The sequence below is a fragment of the Tyto alba genome, unplaced genomic scaffold (assembly GCF_018691265.1).
Source record: "Tyto alba isolate M040663 unplaced genomic scaffold, T.alba_DEE_v4.0 Super-Scaffold_40, whole genome shotgun sequence".
Taxonomy (NCBI): Eukaryota; Metazoa; Chordata; class Aves; order Strigiformes; family Tytonidae; genus Tyto; species Tyto alba.
The window spans coordinates 43954838-43974128 of NW_024881316.1; the positions used below are offsets into that span (position 1 = coordinate 43954838).

Here is a 19291-nt window from a genome sequence, read left to right on the forward strand (position 1 = left end):
TTGTAGTCAAGCAATAATAAGGTATTTGCTACAATTAAGCATGTACCCAATAAGTAACTTTCAAAAAAACTATCTTACAAGATGATACTAAATAGCCAACACTACTGGACTCTGTGCCTAAAGGCTTTATAACTGCATAATTTGTGTATACAAAAAGATAAATCCATTCAAACTATATACACCAGCAGTGCTATAACACATTTGTGTTATAGTGAACACATTTCACTAGAAACACTAGGTTTGGCTTATCAATATCTGGACTGTGAAGTTTTTCTTATATATATATTTATTTTTTTTAATCCCCACAAGTTTCTAACTGGAAAGTACACTCAAAATAACTTCTTTAGCAGCTAAGGAAAACAGGCATTTAAACAAACAAAAAAAAGCATTTCAAATTGAAACTGAAAAATTTTAGTATCAATAACTGCAACTGAAAATTACGTTTATGACGTTAAGAAGAGGCTATGTGTATGGTATAAAGCATTTGGATTTCCTTATAGATTGATCTTACCAAAATGGAGAAGGGTAGGGTAATTTCCTGACACGTAAGAAGGGAAACATGGCAAACAGGATAGGAAACAAAATCTGGAAAGAAAAGTCAAGGAGAGGAATGTCTAGAAAAAGATTCTGAACAAAAAAATTATTTTACAAAGCAGGAAAAAGAAACATTTGTAGAAGAAACGGAATCACTTTACATGTTCAGCATGCTAGTATTACATCTTTAGTCTTTTACAGTACTTTAATTCTAACCGAACAGAGAAACATTTGTGCGATTTTTCAAATAAAGCTTCAGGAGGAGGTATTTCAACATGATCAATGTTTCTGAATGTTTTTGAGTATTTGTCCTTATCTGACAGCTGAGGGGCCTAATTTTAGTATGGGATGGGGTTTTTTCCTATAGATACAGAATATTTACAGCTAAATTCTTCTTGGGCTAAATTGAAGGTGGCTCAACCTACACCACACTTAATTTGATCATTAAGTTGCAAAAAATAAGACCTATACTTTACGAAATTGGTTTTCTAAAAATTCATTCACTTCAGATTCTCAACCTAAATGGAGGTGGGGGAAGGGAAAAAGGGACTTTGGTAACACAGTTGCCAACCCCAGCCATACATTTCCCCCCATGTTCAGTATCTATTCTAGTTTTTGTAAGATCAAACATTCTTAAACTATGTAAGGACCCAGCATCTTTGGAGCTTTATATAGCCGTATCTGCTGCATGCAGTATTACATCTTTAGTAGCAGAACACACACAGAGACATAAAGCATGAGATTCATCACATTTTACTGGCAGGAATTTGGACTAGTCTCTCTTCACAATAGCAGTAAAACTATAAGTGACTTATGCAAATTGTTTTAAACAAGGGCAGCTTTACATAATGGAGGATTTTTGAAGCTTTCCTTAAATAGCAGTTCCTTGACACCAGGCAGTGCTGCATCCCCACACAGACTGCCTAAGTCTCCTTCGCTTGCTGTGCAACAAACCAGGACCACAGAGCAGACCTCTCCCACTTGCTTGTAATGCACCCCTGTCCCCTGCCCCATCTAGGTACTAAACCCTTGAGTTTCTCTATGAGCCTGTAAAATCTTATGTTATCAAATCAGAATTCATACGCTTTTATTGTTTTACTAAATTGGTATAAATTTAAGCTTTTTATTATATATGAATACCTAATATCACAGCTACTATGTTGCCATTCTGGTTATTAAATATGTCAAGATAACTGCACCTAAAGGGAAAAAAAAAAAAAGACATTCCATATGTTTTCATGGGGAGTTTTTTCCTGAGGACAAATAACACTATGCTATGCAGTAACACATCTAGCACAATCCTAGAGACAAACATTGGAGCAGTAGGACAAGGCTTACATTTTTAAGGCTAGGTTGTGCATCACTCATCTCTCAGCTTATTTTGGCCTGAAAGTGTGTCTTCTGTACCCTTACTCAAACTCATCTTTAAATAGTGGGAATAGTTAAACTGCCAATTCAAAACCTTTAAAACAAGACATATCACAGCATATGCATAGATTTTACTGGGGAATAAAAAAAAAGAATTTATAAATACTTTAGGGTAACACTGATAATATCTGTAGTATTTCCAGGATATTTTAATACCCATTGAAGTCTAGCTTTCTGTGGCTCAGGAAAATATAACTTCTGTATTAAAAAACTAACTTTTCTTCATACAAACCATTTAAACTTAGAAGCACATTTTAAAATTCTTAATGGAAAAAATCAGGAATACTCTTTCATGAATTTATTACACTTTAGGACCAACTATTCTACAACCTGAATATCATAATTGGCCTAAAAAAAAAGAAGAAATCAAGTTACACTATTTCAAAACGTATTACTACTAAAAACTTCTCTGAGATGAAAGGTTGCATTTGAGACATGCAAGTCAAACACTGCAGGTACAATTCACTAACGCTTTTTCTGCAGTGGTTAATCATACAATAAAAAGAATTTAGAGTTTTTAAAAAATATGCCCACAGCACATGATCTCTGCCTAAGAGGCACAGAGAAAACTGAAATCAGTTGTGCTGTCAAGTAAAGGACAAAAGTTAACTACATAATAATTCACAGAGCCTGATCACCAATGTGGGTGCTTTAACCAGTATCAAGCACTTCACTGGACAAATTTAGATTTAAAGAGATGCCAGATTTGGCTCAAGGTGCATTAAACAAAGCTACAAGCATGAAATTCAAATGTACAATGCTCCATGCTGGCCCAAATTTATGGTATGATGAAGTCATCATCTAGAATAGCTATGAACGTAATCACAGAATGCTGAAGGTAACGGAATTACTAAAAAAACACGAGTTAGCTAGAAAAGCAAAAGTTCTCTGAAATGAAAGAACAGAACAAACAGAACCAGTCAGTAAGAAAAACAATTTAATAAAAATGCAAGATAAAAGTAGTAGCAAAACCCCATGCTTTCCAATCAGAACAAACTGTTACCTTTCTCCCTTCCTGTCATCTATTACAACACAGAGCTCATCAATTACCTCCGAACAGCCTCCTGACATCTGTTCATTGCTTGCTGGCTCTTACCTTCAGCTACCTACAGCAGTTTGAAAAACATACTTTCTGCTGAACAGGCATAATTGCCCTCTGTGGCATTTTGAGTAAATGACTTCAAAAAACCCTTGTTTTAAGGCTGTAAATACTATGATCCAAACAGGAAGACCCAAATAAGAACATTTTGCTCTTTTCTTACCTGATTCTTTAGAGCTCTTTACCACAAGTGAATCTACCTCTACTGATTTTGGTCTAAGTGGTAATGGTTCAGAGTCTAACTTTGGTTTTGCTACTGGCTCAACTTCAGATTTTGGTCGAAGAGAAACAATTTCTCCATTAGATCTGTAGTAAGAAAAAAAAAATGACAAGACATACCTAGTCAAGAGATTAAATAGTTTACAAGGGAAACATACCAATAATTAGAAGGAAACTGAAATATTTCAGTAGATATTATAATTTTCTAAAGCCTTGCTTAAAATCAAGCGTTTTGGAGAGCAATTCTAGTCCTATAAAAGCAAATTCTTCTGTTTCAGCTGTTGCAGAACATTGACAAACATGTACAATCCCCTTGTAGAAATAATCCAAAACTTTTCCGACAGGGCATATTTTGGCACTTATATGTAAAATACTACAGTGCAACAGAAAACAAGAGAGATTAATAGCACCTTTAGTAGTATCTCTTGAAATATTAAGAAACACATTCAGACTCCTTGACATCAAAACTTTCCTGTACAGAAAATAAAGATGCTAAGAACAAGTTATTTCTTTATGGGTATAGAATAAAGTACCTTGTATACATGGGGTTTTTTCTACCATGCATTCTTTGCATGTCTGGTCACATTATCTAGATTCAAAAGAACAACAAACTCTAAACACACACACACACAAAAAGAACAGATGACATTTTCCTTTACAATTCTTGCCATCATTTATGCTGCAGCATAAAAATACAATCATAGAATCGTTTAGGTTGCAAAAGGCCTTTAAGATCATCAACTGTTAACCTCACACAGCCAAGGCTACCGCTAAACCATGTCCCTAAGCACCACGTCTACACTCCTTTTTAAATCTCTCCAAGGAGGGTGACTCAACCACTTCCCTGGGCAGCCTTTTCCAATGCTTGACAACTCTTTGGGTGAAGAAATTTTTCCCAATATCCAATCTAAACCTCCCCTGGCTCAACTTGAGGCCATTTCCTCTTGTCCTATCACTTGTTACTTGGGAAAAGAGACCAACACTCACCCCACTACAACCTCCTTGCAGGTAATTGTAGAGAACAATAAGGTCTCACCTGAGCCTCCTTTCTGAACAACCCCAGTTCCCTCAGCCGCTCCTCATAAGACTTGTGATCTAGACCCTGCAGCACATTGCCCTTCTCTGGACATGCTCCAGAACCCCCCCATTTTCTATTTTGTGTAGTGAGCGGCCCAAAACTGAACCCAGTATTCAAGGTGCAGCCTCACTAGTGCCGCGTACAGGGGGACAATCGCTTCCCTAGTCCTGCTGGCCACTATTTTTGATAGAAGCCAGGATGCTGTTGGCCTTCTTGGCCACCTGGGCACACTGCTAGCTCATAATCAGCCAGCTTTTGACCAATACCCCCAGGTCCTTTTCTGCCAGGCAGCTTTCCAGCCACTCTTCCCCAAGCCTGTAGCACTGGATGGGGTTGTTGCGACCCAAGTGCAGGACCTGGCACTAAGCCTTGTTGAACCTCATACACTTGGCCTTGGCCCACTGATCCAGCCTGTCCAGATCCCCCCTGGACACCCTTCCTACTCTCAAGCAGATCAACACTCCCGTCCAAGTTGCTGTTGTCTACAAACTCACTGAGGGGGAACTCGATCCCCTTGTCCAGATCATTAAAAAAGATATTAAACAGAACTGGCCGCAATGCTGAGCCCTGGTGACCGGCCGCCAACTGGATTTAACTCCATTCATCACCACTCTTTGGGCTCAGCCATCCAGCCAGTTTTTTACCCAGCAAAGAGGACACTCATCCGTGTCATGAGTAGCCAGTTTCTCCAGGAGAATGCTGTGGGAAATGGTATCAAAAGCTTTACTGAAGCCCAAGTAGACAACATCCGCAGCCTTTCCCTCATCCACTAAGCAGGTCACCTTGTCATAGGAGATCAGGTTAGTCGAGCAGGACCCACTTTTCATAAACCCATGCTGACTGGGCATGATCACCTGGTTGTCCTGTATGTGCTATATATAAAGTATATAAATGGACCAGTTGTCAGCTTCAGTGTGTCCCTGTCACTGCCTCATCTCCCAAATCCTTTATTGGGAAGTTTTATTGCAGTAGAAAAAGAGATAGCAGCCTTATCTTCCTACAACAGTGCTAAACTTTCAGCTATTTAAACATTTAAATACCCCATAGATTTAAAGTTTTCAATTATTAAAGGACCGCAGTTTACTACAGACCTCTATTTAACTGCACATGTGTATCTCTCTATAGCCATAATTATTTTCTAAAACAGGCGAACATGACTTGTGGTTTAAAAAAATAAATATATATATAAAAATATTTATTTGAGAAATTCTCCAAAATACCAAGTGATATACACAATTACATACTGAAAACCTAAAGAGAAGTAACATGGCAATGGTCTAACTCTTCAGTCAGGCAATCCAATGTTCCCAGGGCTATGCAGGGCACGATCAGAGGCAGCTGATCCCTGTTGGAGTCAATCATGCAAACTGTGTGCCTTAGCCACACTCCCTTTCCCCACTGCCCTCCTCCTCACTGTTTTCTCCCTTTAGATATTCCTCCTTTTAGTTCAGCTATGCAAAACCTGCTGTAAAATAATAAACTTTGACAAATGCTTGTTGCCACCATGTATCTTTGCAGGTATTTAAGGTGCAAGCTCTTTGATGTAGCAGCTGTCGGTTCCTTTATTTGTACAAGGCCAAGTGCATAATGACCTTACTTTCTCACAGTTCTTTCAAGTCAGCTAAACATCCCAAACGGACAGTTACCCAAAACTGTAAATAAACTGCTGACAGGTAAAGATCTAGAAAATACTTTGATGGAGACAGAAAGGAAAACTGTGTGTGGGATTGTACTGATGTAAAATTAGTTTTAGTGAGACACCATAAATAATTGTTTCAAACTCATGAGAAAATTTTTTTTTTAAAAGTGGATCTAAAAGAAAATAGTGACCGATTACTTGCTATTACCCTCCCTACTTGTCCAGTAACTCAACTGAGAATACTCAAGACAGAGTACAGAGCCTGGATGTGGTTCTGTAATAAGTGCTTTCGTCCCCAGAAGAGCACAAGAGCAACACTGAGTACCTTTAGCACAGGTACCAACTGTGCTCAACTCTTCCTTTCCACCTACCTTATTCTATAGAAAGTGCTGAAACACTGCATGTTGATGCAGCTCAAATTTAATTTATTTCCAACACAATAATAATTCTCAAGTGCCATGTCCACAGATTCTTTTACACCCTACTGCTGTTGTAGTGTCCTGGGTTGAGTGAGTGGTGGAGTTTTTTGGTGACAGGGGAGGGGGCTATAGGGGCAGCCCCCTGTGAGAAGCTTCTCAAAGCTCCCCCAGCTCCACGTCAGCTCCACTTCTGTTTGGGAAATTGAGCCAATCGGCTGCACCTCTGCGATAACGTATTTAAGAAGGGACGTGGTGACGGGCAGGGGGACTGGTGAGGAAGAGTTGCTGCAGCTGCATGAACACCAAGGTCAGTGGAGGAACGGAGGAAGAAAGGGGGGGGAGGTGTGCCGGAGCAGAGACCCCCCTGTATCCTGTGGTGAGACGGCAGGGCGGCCCCCCCCTGCCACCCATGAAGATCTACGGTGGAGCAGACATTGATTTACGGCCTGTTGCTCCTGCTCGGCTGAGCTGATCAAGGTTCTGTGCCCGAAGAAGGCCGGGGTCTCATGGGAAAAGGCAGCCCCGCTGCTGTAATTCAGTGCTGGGAGGATTGCAGCATGCGGGGGAGTCCCACGCTGGAGCAGCTCGGGAAGGGCTGCAGCCGTGGGAGAGAATCCAGTCAGAGGAAGTTAGTGACCCATGATGGAGCAGTGTGGGGAACGCTGCGGCCCATGGGGGGAATTCAAGTCGGAGAAAGTTTGTGGAGGACTGTCTCCTGTGAGAGGGGGACCACGATGGAGCAGGAGGAACAAGTTTCGGACACTCCCCTCACCGAACATGAAGGAAGTGGCAGCGCTGACTGCACCCCCCATTCCCTGCCCCTGCGCCACTGGGGGAGGAGGTAGAGATATCGGGAGCAGAGCTGAGCCCGGGAAGAAGGGAGGGGTGGGGGGAAGGTGTTCTCAAGATGTGGCAATGCTTCTCACTGTCCTACTCTGTTATGTGTTGTTAGTATCTGTAATAAATGTATGTTCTTTTTTTTTCTTCCCCTAACGAGTCTGCCTTTTGCTCGCGATCATAAAAGGGGGATTTTTCCCCATCCCAGTCCTATCTTGAACCCCAGGCCTGGCTCTCTGTCCCTTCTCATTGCCGGAGGGGAAGGGAGAGAGAGGTGCTGCATTGTGGTTGGCTGCCAATCAGGCCTAAACCACAACACGTAGCTACAATTTCTCCATTAAAGCAAAGCAATCCACAGATTTGGAACTTCATACGCTCCATGGTTAATTATGCTGTAGCATTTACTCTGGGATAGATTCAATGTGTCAAAGAATTAGAAAGTTAGAAATTCACACTGATAATGATTTGGAGAACCAAGACACTAGTAGGTGCAGGGCAAAACTTATCCTTGCATCCTTTTCACCCTTAAAACATGTTTCTTCCCACCTCATCCATGAAGGAAGATCAAACAAACCAAGTAAAATATACTTCACGTATACAATTTAAGTTACACTGACTTGGATACAGATGATGGCAAAACAGGTTTATCTGGACGTTTTGGGTGCAGAAGTCCTGCTCTCAGTAAGCTGTTAGTCTTGCTTGGAGGAATAGGCTTCTTGGGTGGTACTTGAGGAGCTTGTGGCTTCAAAGGCTTCTGATCCAAAGTTCCTTTTTCATCTGACAAAATAAGCCACCGTAACATTTTAAAACCTCATGTTGTCTAGAATTCTTACAATGCTAATCAATTGGAAAGCAACTGCTGTCAGAATTACTTTCTTTGAAGATCAAAGTGAAAAATAGATATGCAAGTGTCTTAAGTGATACCTTATCAAAACACACAAGCTACTTATCTGAACTTAAGAACCATTATGTTAAAAGCAAAATGTCTTTCTACTGACATAAAACAGTAGTGAGGAATTATGGATTCACATAATTGCACTGCAGATGACAGCTAAGAGCCAAGAATCTCTGTACTGCTATTGCTCTTTTCTATGAATGCACCTTATCTTCTCTTAAAAAGGTAAGGGTTTTTTATTTTGTTGTAACTAGACTTCTTCCATACACACAAGCAGTATAATTCTATAGAAAAAAGCAGAAAAAAAATAGTATTTATCTGATGAGCAACAGAATTTATTTTAGATAAAGTCTATCTTCCTATAAATTCGAGATAAAAATTAAGTATGGATAATCAAATAAAGAAGTTAAATTTATTGTTCAATGACTGCATGACCTAATTGAACACTGTTCAGAGGAGCTGACATATAACATATGGGATGCTGAAAAATTCAAGCTGCTTCACAAATGTTAGCTGAATAGTCTTCTAACCCATGGTCCCTAATCACACCCTGTGGGATATCCAGAGTATACCACCTACTTTTCCTTGTAAAACTATGCTACAGCTCAGTCAACCACGCATAAAAGTACTGAGGCTTTAGAAGATTATTGCTAGGTTACAGTAAGGAGTTAGTCCTTTACCGTCTCTGCCTTTACAGGGCAGTAAATCAGTAAACTGGGATGGAGAGACTAATCTTCAGCTTTGACTCTCCCCATTCTCCCCTCCTTTGCTTTTAGCCAAGTATTGGTCTAGTGTAAAACCTTTACATATGCTATGGATTTGAGAGTAGGGTTGGAAATTTGATTCAGCTCCACCCCAGCTAAGTGCCTGAACTGCCAGGTCTATCACTGACTTCCTTTGGACAAGTCTTGCAGCTGTTGAGTGTCAGCCCTCCACCTGCAAAATGGGAAAACACTGATTTTCTTCCACAGGAATACTTGGAAGCAAACAGATCACAGAGATACTTCTGCAAAAAAAGCATTATTCAGGGCAGAACTGTCTTCCTACTTTGGGACGTTTGAAACTTAGGAGGAGATATGAACAAAAACCAAACTGGTTGGCATCCTGTTCCAGTCTCTCTTAGTACTGAAAAAATAAAATACTGAAGCAGTGGAAGGATTTTGCCACATGGTGGTGCTGACTGTTCTGTGTAAAACAGCCTGTTAATAGCGCTAGCCACTTCTGCCTGCAGACCCTATCCACAAGATCTACATTTTAAATGCCCAGCAGCAGTTAGTATTACTGAAGATCAATGAGCTTGTTTTTAGCTATGCTGAACACAAGTTGAGAATTATGTCTTTTGTTTTTAAGAATAAGTGAATTCATAAACAGGGCAGAAAAAATGCTGTCAAATTGTATCCCTGAATTAACATGTGTCACTTTTCCCTTCAATGACTCCCACTCAAAATCTGAATATAAAAACCATTCACAGCTAAGTGGAAAAAGTTAATACCAAAGGTCAAGATTCACCATGAGCACAAAAATCAGACAATTCTGCTGGATAAAATGGCATGCGTCTTTTGGTTTTTGCTCTACAATAAAGATGAGGGTTGGCTAAAAATGAGCAGTTTAGTAATGGAAATAAAAATACTGATCTGAAGACATTTAGACTAGACAAAAATTTCTACATGATACCACTAAGTGTCCTTCCCTATAAATACAGAAATTCTTGTAGGACTGCTGCTTTCCATTTTTCATCAATTTTAGATTTCAATTAAAGGCAGATTTATTAGTCTCCCAATAGGCATTAAAAAAAATTGATGGTTTGATAGCTTGTGATTAGAGCTGCTCAATTTTTTTTAAAAAAAACTAATTACAGTACAATTTCATATGTAATGAATTTAACCATTAGTATCAACATGGTTATTTTTCTACAAGTAAAACTGCACTGATAAATGGACATTTCTTCTAGTAAAACACTACTGCTATCCAAATATGTAACTTTTAAGACCTGACCTTCAACTGAATAAAAGATTTTCCTCCATCATTTGCTGTACCGCAGTAAAGGACAGTTCTCTACTGCACTTAATTTTTTAGAACCTTTGATGTTCCTAAGAGTTTTGGATGGTGTCACTTTTTTTTCATATATTCCTCATGAGCAATTGAGCTCAACTATGTAAAGGTTAATACATCAGTAGAAACAGAACAAGTCTAAAATGAAACTTACTTCAGTTTAAATAAACTTAGAGCCAAGTGATCAGAATTTCTAGAATCATTGAGTTGATCTCAATTCACACCTGAAGATTCTGTTCCAACAGATAAGAATTTGTTCGCTTATACGCAGAGGAACCATAGGTGATCTTAACAAGTATTCTTCCTATGGAACACCTGAGAACATGCTTTGTTTAAAATGTGCATTATAAAAACTGCCCAAGGAAGCCATGAAACCCATCGAGCAGGCTTACTTGTTGAAATCCCGTTTAGCCGTGGTCAGCCACAGTTCACTGTTCACTGAACAGAGTATGTTTTTGTAATATGGCTAAGCTGCAGTAACATCAGAATTTCTTCCTTAAGACCCAACCAGCATGTTTGTTTAAGCTTCTGATTCTAAATACAATCAAAACAGTTTAAAAGTTTCACTTGGCAAGTTTTTCAAATACAAAAAGAAGCCTTTTAGAATCATGTTTGGGTGATAATAGTAGCTTTTCTTCTGAAAAGAACAGCATCCTATACATTTTAAGAATAAAGTGGTAAACATCTCCAAATAATGTGGAACTGGAAAACATGGAATAAAGCAAGAATTAACAAGACAATAAATCTCAATTTCTAAGCACTATGACTGTAACATCTGTCTAAGGAGTACTGTAACTGTTCCATGTTTTTTTTTTTTTTTTAAAATATTTTCCATCAGAGACTGATTTTGGCCAGAACATTCAGTAGCAGCAGGAAACATTTTAATTTTCAGTTGAAAACTGAAGTCAGTATCACAGAACTACACTTAAATTAATTCAATAGTAAATATTTTGTTATGAAGTGCAATCAACATTTTTCAAAATGTAATGCATTAACAAGAAATACATGTTTCATAGAAGTGTAGTTGTTCTAATCACTCTAAAGACATTTCCATAACATTACAGAGACAACAGCTAGTATCAAGAGGATCTGCATGATGTTTTCCAAAAAGGTAACTATTGCACAGAGCACCCAAGCTAAAAATTGTAATTCGTTTAGAAGAGCACAGTCTGAAATTTACTATGAAGAAAAGTGGTCTCACCTTTTTCTTCAGGCCTCAACGAAGGGAATTTCTTCTCTCCAGTTAGCAATTCAGGCTTTGGAGCTGAATGCAAAAACAAACCATAGACATTTCTAAAAGAGCTTTAATTAGCTTGGTCACTAACTAAAAATATGACATACACCAATTTGTGTTTATATTTTCTGCTTTTCAAGGAGTGTATTACCATTTATAAACACTCGTTTGAAGCCAGAATACGGTAGGCCTGTATTAAAATGTTTCCAAAGCAAGCTCCATCATAATTTTGAAAAATATATAGCAGCAGCAAAATACATAAAGCATAAAAAGCAAATGCAAACTGTGACAATGGGTGGCTGCATTACTCAGAAGTACAAAGTTACTTCTGAATTTTCTTCTGAAGTACGCACTACTTCCAAAATTTAGTTTTTCCTCAGACAGCTACCACCCTATGTATACTACATACCTTGACTTTTAACTGGAGGTGGAGGTTTCTTCGGCTTCTGCAAGATGAAGGAAAAGAAAAGAAAAAGTCAAATAAGGAAACAGATATTCTCTATCAAAGACAGACTTATTTGTGTTTTGTTTTGCATACTGTAATGCCTAGCTTTCTTACTAGCTGATTTCAAAGTATTTCACAAAGGAGACAACCACTTCACAGACAGGAAACACAGAGAACTGGAGTAATTCCTCTGATATCTCCCAGACAACCAGTTGCAAAAACAGGAACAAAATGCAAGTTTCTTCAAATTAGATTGGTGCCCCAGCAACATGCACAGGCCGTAAAGGTACGAAGAACTAAAAACTAAAAATTACATCTTTTTCTAGTCCAAAGAATTGGTCTGATTGAACCCATTTTAATTTCAATATGTAAATCTCAATCTTAGTACAATGCAAGCTTAAAAGAGTAATCTTGTAAATTTCTGAACCAAAAATGGTCACTTTCACTGAAAAAGAGAAAGGTCTTAAATTAAGTATCAGAAGAACTATTTAAATTGACTTCTGAATTACAACAGTGTAAGAAAAAAAATAGTTTGCATCATTTGCAACAAAAACAGTGTAGTTACATGAAAAACTTTAAGTGGGAAAGCTGGACAAACTACTCTAGCCATTAAAAGCTCACAAAGTATTATGGTGCCACCGTCTGTACATCATGAATAACTCTATCTTAAAACACAGTCACTCATCACTTTCCTTAAATTGGTAAACTTGAATTTGAATCTCCCCTATTGAAAGAGTACTGGCACCTCTCGGGACAGACATCTCAAGCCACCTCATCCTCAGAATCTGATTCATAAAAATGCTCTAGAAGAGGTGTCTTTGTGGTTGTACTAAGGGCAAAACTCATTGATAAAATGATCACTAAAGACTACAAAAATACTTGTTCCTTGTACAAACACTGCTGAAACGGTATGGGCTCAGTCTAATATAGCCCCTCTAAAAATACCTTGTAGCAGGCATTTTTGAAACAGTTGCTATGGATGGATTTCAGTTCTGTGCCCCTACTGCTATTGAGTAAGCTCTTAATACAGAAAGATTTTATTCTTATAAGTGAAATGTAATTAAGCAAGCATGAAAACCCATATTAAATTTCTTTCTCTAGTTTCAAAGAACACAAAAGCTAGTAAACTGAAGTAACAAGACAGTGTTTTCTTTCTTTCCCAAAGAACCAGATACATTATCCAACCGTGCAGCACTGCTGCCTATATCAGAAACATTTATGCTGAGAGTTCAGCATCAACTTGCCATTATATGATTCTGATCTGTGTTTTTATTAAGTCTATATCAAATAGCTGATTACAATAATCAGCCATGAAATGCCTTGAACTTAAAAGCTTCTCAGCACAAGGTGAATCCCTGTACTGAGACACACTACATAAAGCAGAATAAAGAATCAAAGTAAGGTCTGTCTACAGGAAACACTGCTTATGGTAAAAGAGTAATTTTTTTCCCCTCTCTCACTGGAGAAAGGGAAATGCAATTCTGTATTGTGAAAGAGCAATACTACCCACTCACTGCTCAAATCAAGTCAGCCGTATGTTACAGCATTTATGTCATCCTTGCAGAGCAGAGAATCAATTTGAAAAGAAAACTGACTTGGAGTAACTAGAATTTCTGTGTATGTTCTGCAACTGAGGTTAAATGAAGCTAATATCTATCTGCCAGGTTGTATCTAGCAATCCCCCGTGAATGTCTCCAACTCCAGACCAAATGGCACTAAATTTAGACACAACTCAAACTCTGTTCTGCTGAGATACATGCTTCAACATTTAGGTGTGCTGATCTGGAGCTGAATCCATTTCATCTGGGGATGACATACATTTGTGAATTAACACAACCGTCTTCACTACACAAACTTGTCAGAACCAAAACATCACACTAATCTCAACAAAAAACTTATAAGAACCAAAATTACAAGACCAAGGAGTATGACATGAAAACATGAGTTTCTACAAGTTTGCACACAAGATGGTAAAAAAAAAATTTCTAGATCCCACCCAAAGATTATACTTCACACAGTGCAACCTAATGGCAAGTCTTAACATGGAAAAATCCCAGTTGGTCCCACAGCATTTTGCTATTATGGTTACTTACAAGACTACAGATGGAAGAGACTGACTGTTTATCTCCTTTCAAACCAGTAATGGTTTAAGTCAATAATCAGTTACACATAAGACTTATCAGAACTGTATTGTTTTCTGTATGGCTTAATCAACCTCATTAATTACAATTAATCTTGAAAAGTATGTCTCATTTTAATAGTTGAGAAATTTAAACACAAACATTAACCCTTAAATCTTTATCTTGTATTAGCTATATGAAAGAAATTTTAAAACTGCCACAATTGTAATATTAAGCAGCATAATGTGCTGTGAAGTCTTTTATTCCTTGTATTTCCATCAATACTTTTTTGTGATACTAAACAATATACGTATAAACTTACAGGGAAATCTTTATCAGACTCTTGTATTTGAACAGCAAAATTATCTGGGAAGACTCCTTCTTTACCATTGAGTTCTCCTTTCCACCAGCCTGGCTCTCCAGTGTCCTAAAATAAACAACAGGATATTTCAATCAATATTTACTTCTTCCCTAGAAAAGATACAGTTACAGGAACAATGGTTTTGCTTTTACCCACAATATAAAATAATTATTTGTCTAAAATATTGTGTTTATAAGAGGAATACTTTGGCCACCTTAGAGAGGGGAAATGGTTACAGATCAGATCAGGTTTGGTCACTTTTTGTTTGTTTTCTAAAAAGCAAGATGAAATTATATTACATCATGTATAAGATAAGGGTATAATGATAAGATCTGCAAATGGAAGCAAAGTATATAAACCCAGTTATGTCCCAATGCACAGTAACCAATATTCTCAACTTCCTTGACCAGTAACTTGTTCAGTGAATACTTCAAGTTTCATTGGAGTAACACATAATTCTACTAAATAAAAGTGATTCTGATGTGATTAATTAGGTTCACGGGTCTGAAAAGGATGGAAAAGCAAGAGGATATACCCTACTAAAAGAAAAAAAAAATAGAAAAAGAAAAAAAGGAAGAAAATTCAGTGGCACAGAAATCCATTATATGATCTTACTGGATCAAGGCCTTAGTTTGTATGTAACAGAAAATATGACTTCATTTGAATATTTCAGCAGTATAAATAACAGCTTCTCTCAGTGCCTCCGATCCAAAGTACTGCAGATGTCACTCCCCCATACAAGTCCAACTGGATTACTGCTGGCATGTGCCACTGTTAGCAGCATCAAGTAGTTAATTGCAAAATTCAGTCCACAAGAAGGACAACTCTGCTCAGGTCAGCTGAGACAGCGAACAGGTAAAGGAGATGGGGGGAAGATATCTAATAAAGTAATTTAAAAAAAAAAAAATCCCACTCCATATTAAACTAAATTAGGCAGAAAAAAGACAAGAATAGGTGATTAGTACTGAAAGTAAAAGTTTGCTAAAGTTTTCTTTCATTTCTCCCTTTGTCACCCTTTCAATTAAGTACTGTAGAGTCCGATTTCTGAACAGCATACAGTCGTGAATGGGATAAGGCATCTACTGCTAAACTTTACTTAAGACAGTGCTGAGGCATGCTAGCAAGTCAGAGACAACTCCATGGAAGATGATCACGTGCAGAACAGATAGAAAAGGAATGCCTGATGGGGACAGGCTTTACACAAAGTGAGTGTGCTAGAAGAAAGTACCTTAACACTTGCAAGATCAAAACGCTGGACTGAGTCAGCCCCCTGGCAGTTAAATTAATATACTCAGACTTCAGAAGATGGTTTTAGAGAGAGAACGCTCTGCTCTGGATAACTCTTCTTTGCTCCAGTTGGGACCAGGGTATGGTTTGGGTAAATCAGTTTAAAAAGAAGAGAGAAGCAAGAAATACGGTGATGATAATCCCCTGGGGCGATGGCTGTCTTGTTTAAAAATATGCATTCCTTAACTGCTCTTTTCCACTGTAATTACAGTCAATAATACTGATAATATCAATCTTCTTGTTAAGAAAAATAGCTATCTTTTCCATAAACTTAAAATCTTCCTAAAGAAACAAAGTGTTACTTTTCTTCTGCACCTGTGTGAAAGCTGAAAACGACAAAAAAAAGAAACTTTCCCCTTTTTTTAGGCAAGTTATTATTCCTTAATATAGCAGCATGTAAAAACAGAAACTAACAAAAGACTTCAGAGTATTGCAGGAAAATTAAGTATGGGTAGGTTCACTTTTTGTTAAAAACCATCTCAAAGAAGATAACCTTTCAAAAAGGTGGTTTCAATATTCAACACAGACAGAAATAGTCGGCTAAATCATCTTCTTCTAAATGGCCTGACAGTAGCATTAACTTGTGTGGTTATTCTGAAATATCAAGCGTCTCTAACACCGGGACTTCATTCTCCTACTGAAAACATTTGGTCAGGGTTTTTTTTCACCATACCTGGATCAAAACCACTTAAGTACGGAACTTAACTTCTAGCCTTTTGACACAGTAAGACTTCTGAACCACCACCTCTAGATCAGCCTGTTATATTACCAGAGAAATAGTACCAGTTCTGAAGGTAAAAGGGCCATTTGCAAAGCTTTTCCAATTTCCTCACTGAAAAGGCATTTGGTACTGGGTGTATACTGATCTGACTGGCCCCTGAGGAATCTAAGATAACTTTCCACTCTGGAATGATCTTTAAGGACATCTGTATCTCCACCAAGCGTAGAAACAGAGTTGACCCTCACATGATACATATCTGTCTACAGGAATATCCCCTCCAATACCCTTCTGCTTTCCCATTTAACACATTATACAGCTTTTGTGGGTTTTCTACATATAGGTAATCTGTTAAAGCAGACTGAACATCTTACCTTGCTGATTATTTGAATGATCTCGCCTTCTTTAAAGCTGAGTTCATCCTTCGAGCCTTCATAGGAAAATACTGTCCTGCAATATTCCTTGGCTGGAACAAAGCAGCACAATTAACTATATTTGCATACCACGGGTAGTAACATACTGCTCATTTGTTCTGCCTGAAAGGAGAGCTCAGAAATTAACACTGTAGTCACACCTCTCTTCTACAAGTCATCCAAGACTGCTTTACAGATGTTCACTATGTCATTCATATCACAAGAAAAATAAAATTATATATTTAGAGTGATGAGGAAAAACCTTTATGAAGTCTGATATTTTAAGAACTAAAACACTGTAATCCATAACAGCAACTTAATCCAGGTACTCTCACTTTAGAGGGAAGAGAGAGGAGCCTAGTCAGTTAAAATTGTAACAGCCTATCTAAACCTCCCCATAGCATTACATAATCAATCTCGATCTGCTTTAAACAACAACGGTTTCAAGTGTTTTACTGAGAGTTTATGAGATTTTTATGATCTCAAAATTAATCTAAATTTCAGATTTACATTCCTAATTAAATACACGCAATTGTTTTATGGTGACATCACTTATTAACACTTACAATGACAGAAACTTCAAGTACTCAAGCAGCACATTTGCTGAAATTCTGCAGTGAAATCAAGTAACTGAAGCAAAGGAATTCCTTGGCTAAGCACCTGAAACCAGAGCTCATCTGAATGATCAACCCAGCTACAGCCTCATCTGCAAAAAGTAGAAAGAATAATTTCTTTCTTTCCATTTGGTACAGTTCAATAACTAATCCATTTCAAATTGTAATAATGATTTCAGGTGAAAAAGCAGGAGGATTTGCTTTCCTTTCCCATGCTAGAATAAAAACAACATGAGAAAAAACAAAATACATTAATATAGAAGCCCTAATTGAAAAGCATTTTTTGCACCTTTTTCAACCCCAGCATATTTTAAATTACTTAGCAGATAAAAAGTCTGGATTTCTGTGTCTGAGAAATTAAGGAAGAGAAAGCAAAAAGGACTCTAATGTGCTGCCATAATCTATCAGGTATTTGGCACAACACACACAAAAGTGAGTAGCTGCACCAACCCCCAGTTAAGAGCAGTACAACATCAAGTCTTCGTTAGGATCGTCTACCAGCTAACTTGGTAACAACTGCCTTTTGCTGGACGGTAAGAAAACAGATGAGTGACTTGCAGTTGCATTATTTTGTTGCTGTATTTTGTTTAATGAAGATACAAATCTTTAGTTAAAGCGCACAGATTGTATTCTTAAATAAAAAAATCTACCTTGGTCAGTGCCAACCACTATGTTAAAATGCAAAAATACACCAACTTTAAGAGAGGGAGATAGACAGATATGTAACTTACATGAGTAATCCTACCTACAACAACTTGCATTATTTTACTGCCTTATCTAGTGATCAGAAATGCTCAACTATAGATTGACTATATTTTGGTTTGTGAAGAATTACAGAAACATAAGCAGAACCCTGTCAAAAAGATTAATGTGTAAATTGAGGTCTGGAAAAAAACAAAACCACACACACTGAAAAAAAAAAAAAAAAAAAAAACAAACCACCAGGTACACTACAAATATCTATGAAATCCAGGGACTTTATTCATTAGTAGTGAAAGAATGTAACACAAGTGTAATACATTTCTGTATGTCCTGAATTTGTAAAAATACATGCATTTCCTCACTGCCTGGTGATTTGGCCAATACAGTTGAACTACATAATCCTTTTCTCCTCCTCCAAGCACTTCTCCCCCTCTCACATACACCAAGTCCCACAACAGACAGAAAATGGTGCCAGAAAAGGGAACCTCTCCCTCTGCTCCAGTTTCCAGGAAGGCTGGAGACGGGGAGCCCTGCGCCCTGCCAAGCTCCCCATATGTGCCAGGCTGCCAAGGCCAGCAGTCAGCACCACCTGAGAAACCCAGCCACGGGCATTAACACTACGTACAATTTGCCACTTCAGCATCTTATTTTGTGAGCCTGATATTCTGCCAGTAGCTAAGATGAAGAAAGAATCCAGTTTAACTTCCCGGCACTTAAATCTAGGGTGGTATTTACAAAACAGTAAACCTGAACTTCAGTAAATATTTTTCATTAAAGGTAGTTTAAAATTGAATCTTTTCCAAAGACTCATGACCAATAATACAGTAGCAGGGATCATAAATGTTGTATTCTAACATAATGGGGGCAAAGAGGGGTCAAATAGTGATTTTTATCTTTTTTTTAAACAAAATATTTTTACATACTTTCACAGAAGACCAAAACAAGCTTCCCAGAAATAGCAGAGCTACACCAAAAATAAGCCACACTAGTCTAAACAATTTAAACATCTCTGTTTATTTGCTATCATATTGAACAGTTTAAAATAAACTTGCTCTCTCAAAACTGAGGATTATAAACAAACTATAATATGTTCTATATTAACATAAAAACACTAATGAAGAAACCCAAGCTTTCTTCCAAAGGCTGTAAGATGTTCTTAAATGGTGTCTGTAGGTATTATCTATTGAAGTTCTCCTA

General features: G+C 37.7%; 1 protein-coding gene across 3 annotated transcripts in view; it reads right to left on the reverse strand.

Moving 5' to 3' along the window:
- LOC104359009 (CD2 associated protein) overlaps positions 1-19291 on the reverse strand; it is an 87470-nt gene that overhangs the window by 9512 nt on the left and 58667 nt on the right. For all 3 annotated transcript variants that reach the window (XM_042803547.1, XM_042803546.1, XM_033005036.2), the window contains 6 exons: positions 16740-16831; positions 14322-14426; positions 11844-11880; positions 11402-11464; positions 7871-8030; positions 3225-3367 (listed from right to left, as the gene is read on the reverse strand). In XM_042803547.1, coding sequence (XP_042659481.1) covers positions 3225-3367; positions 7871-8030; positions 11402-11464; positions 11844-11880; positions 14322-14426; positions 16740-16831 — 600 coding nt within the window. The remainder of the gene's footprint in view (positions 1-3224; positions 3368-7870; positions 8031-11401; positions 11465-11843; positions 11881-14321; positions 14427-16739; positions 16832-19291) is intronic.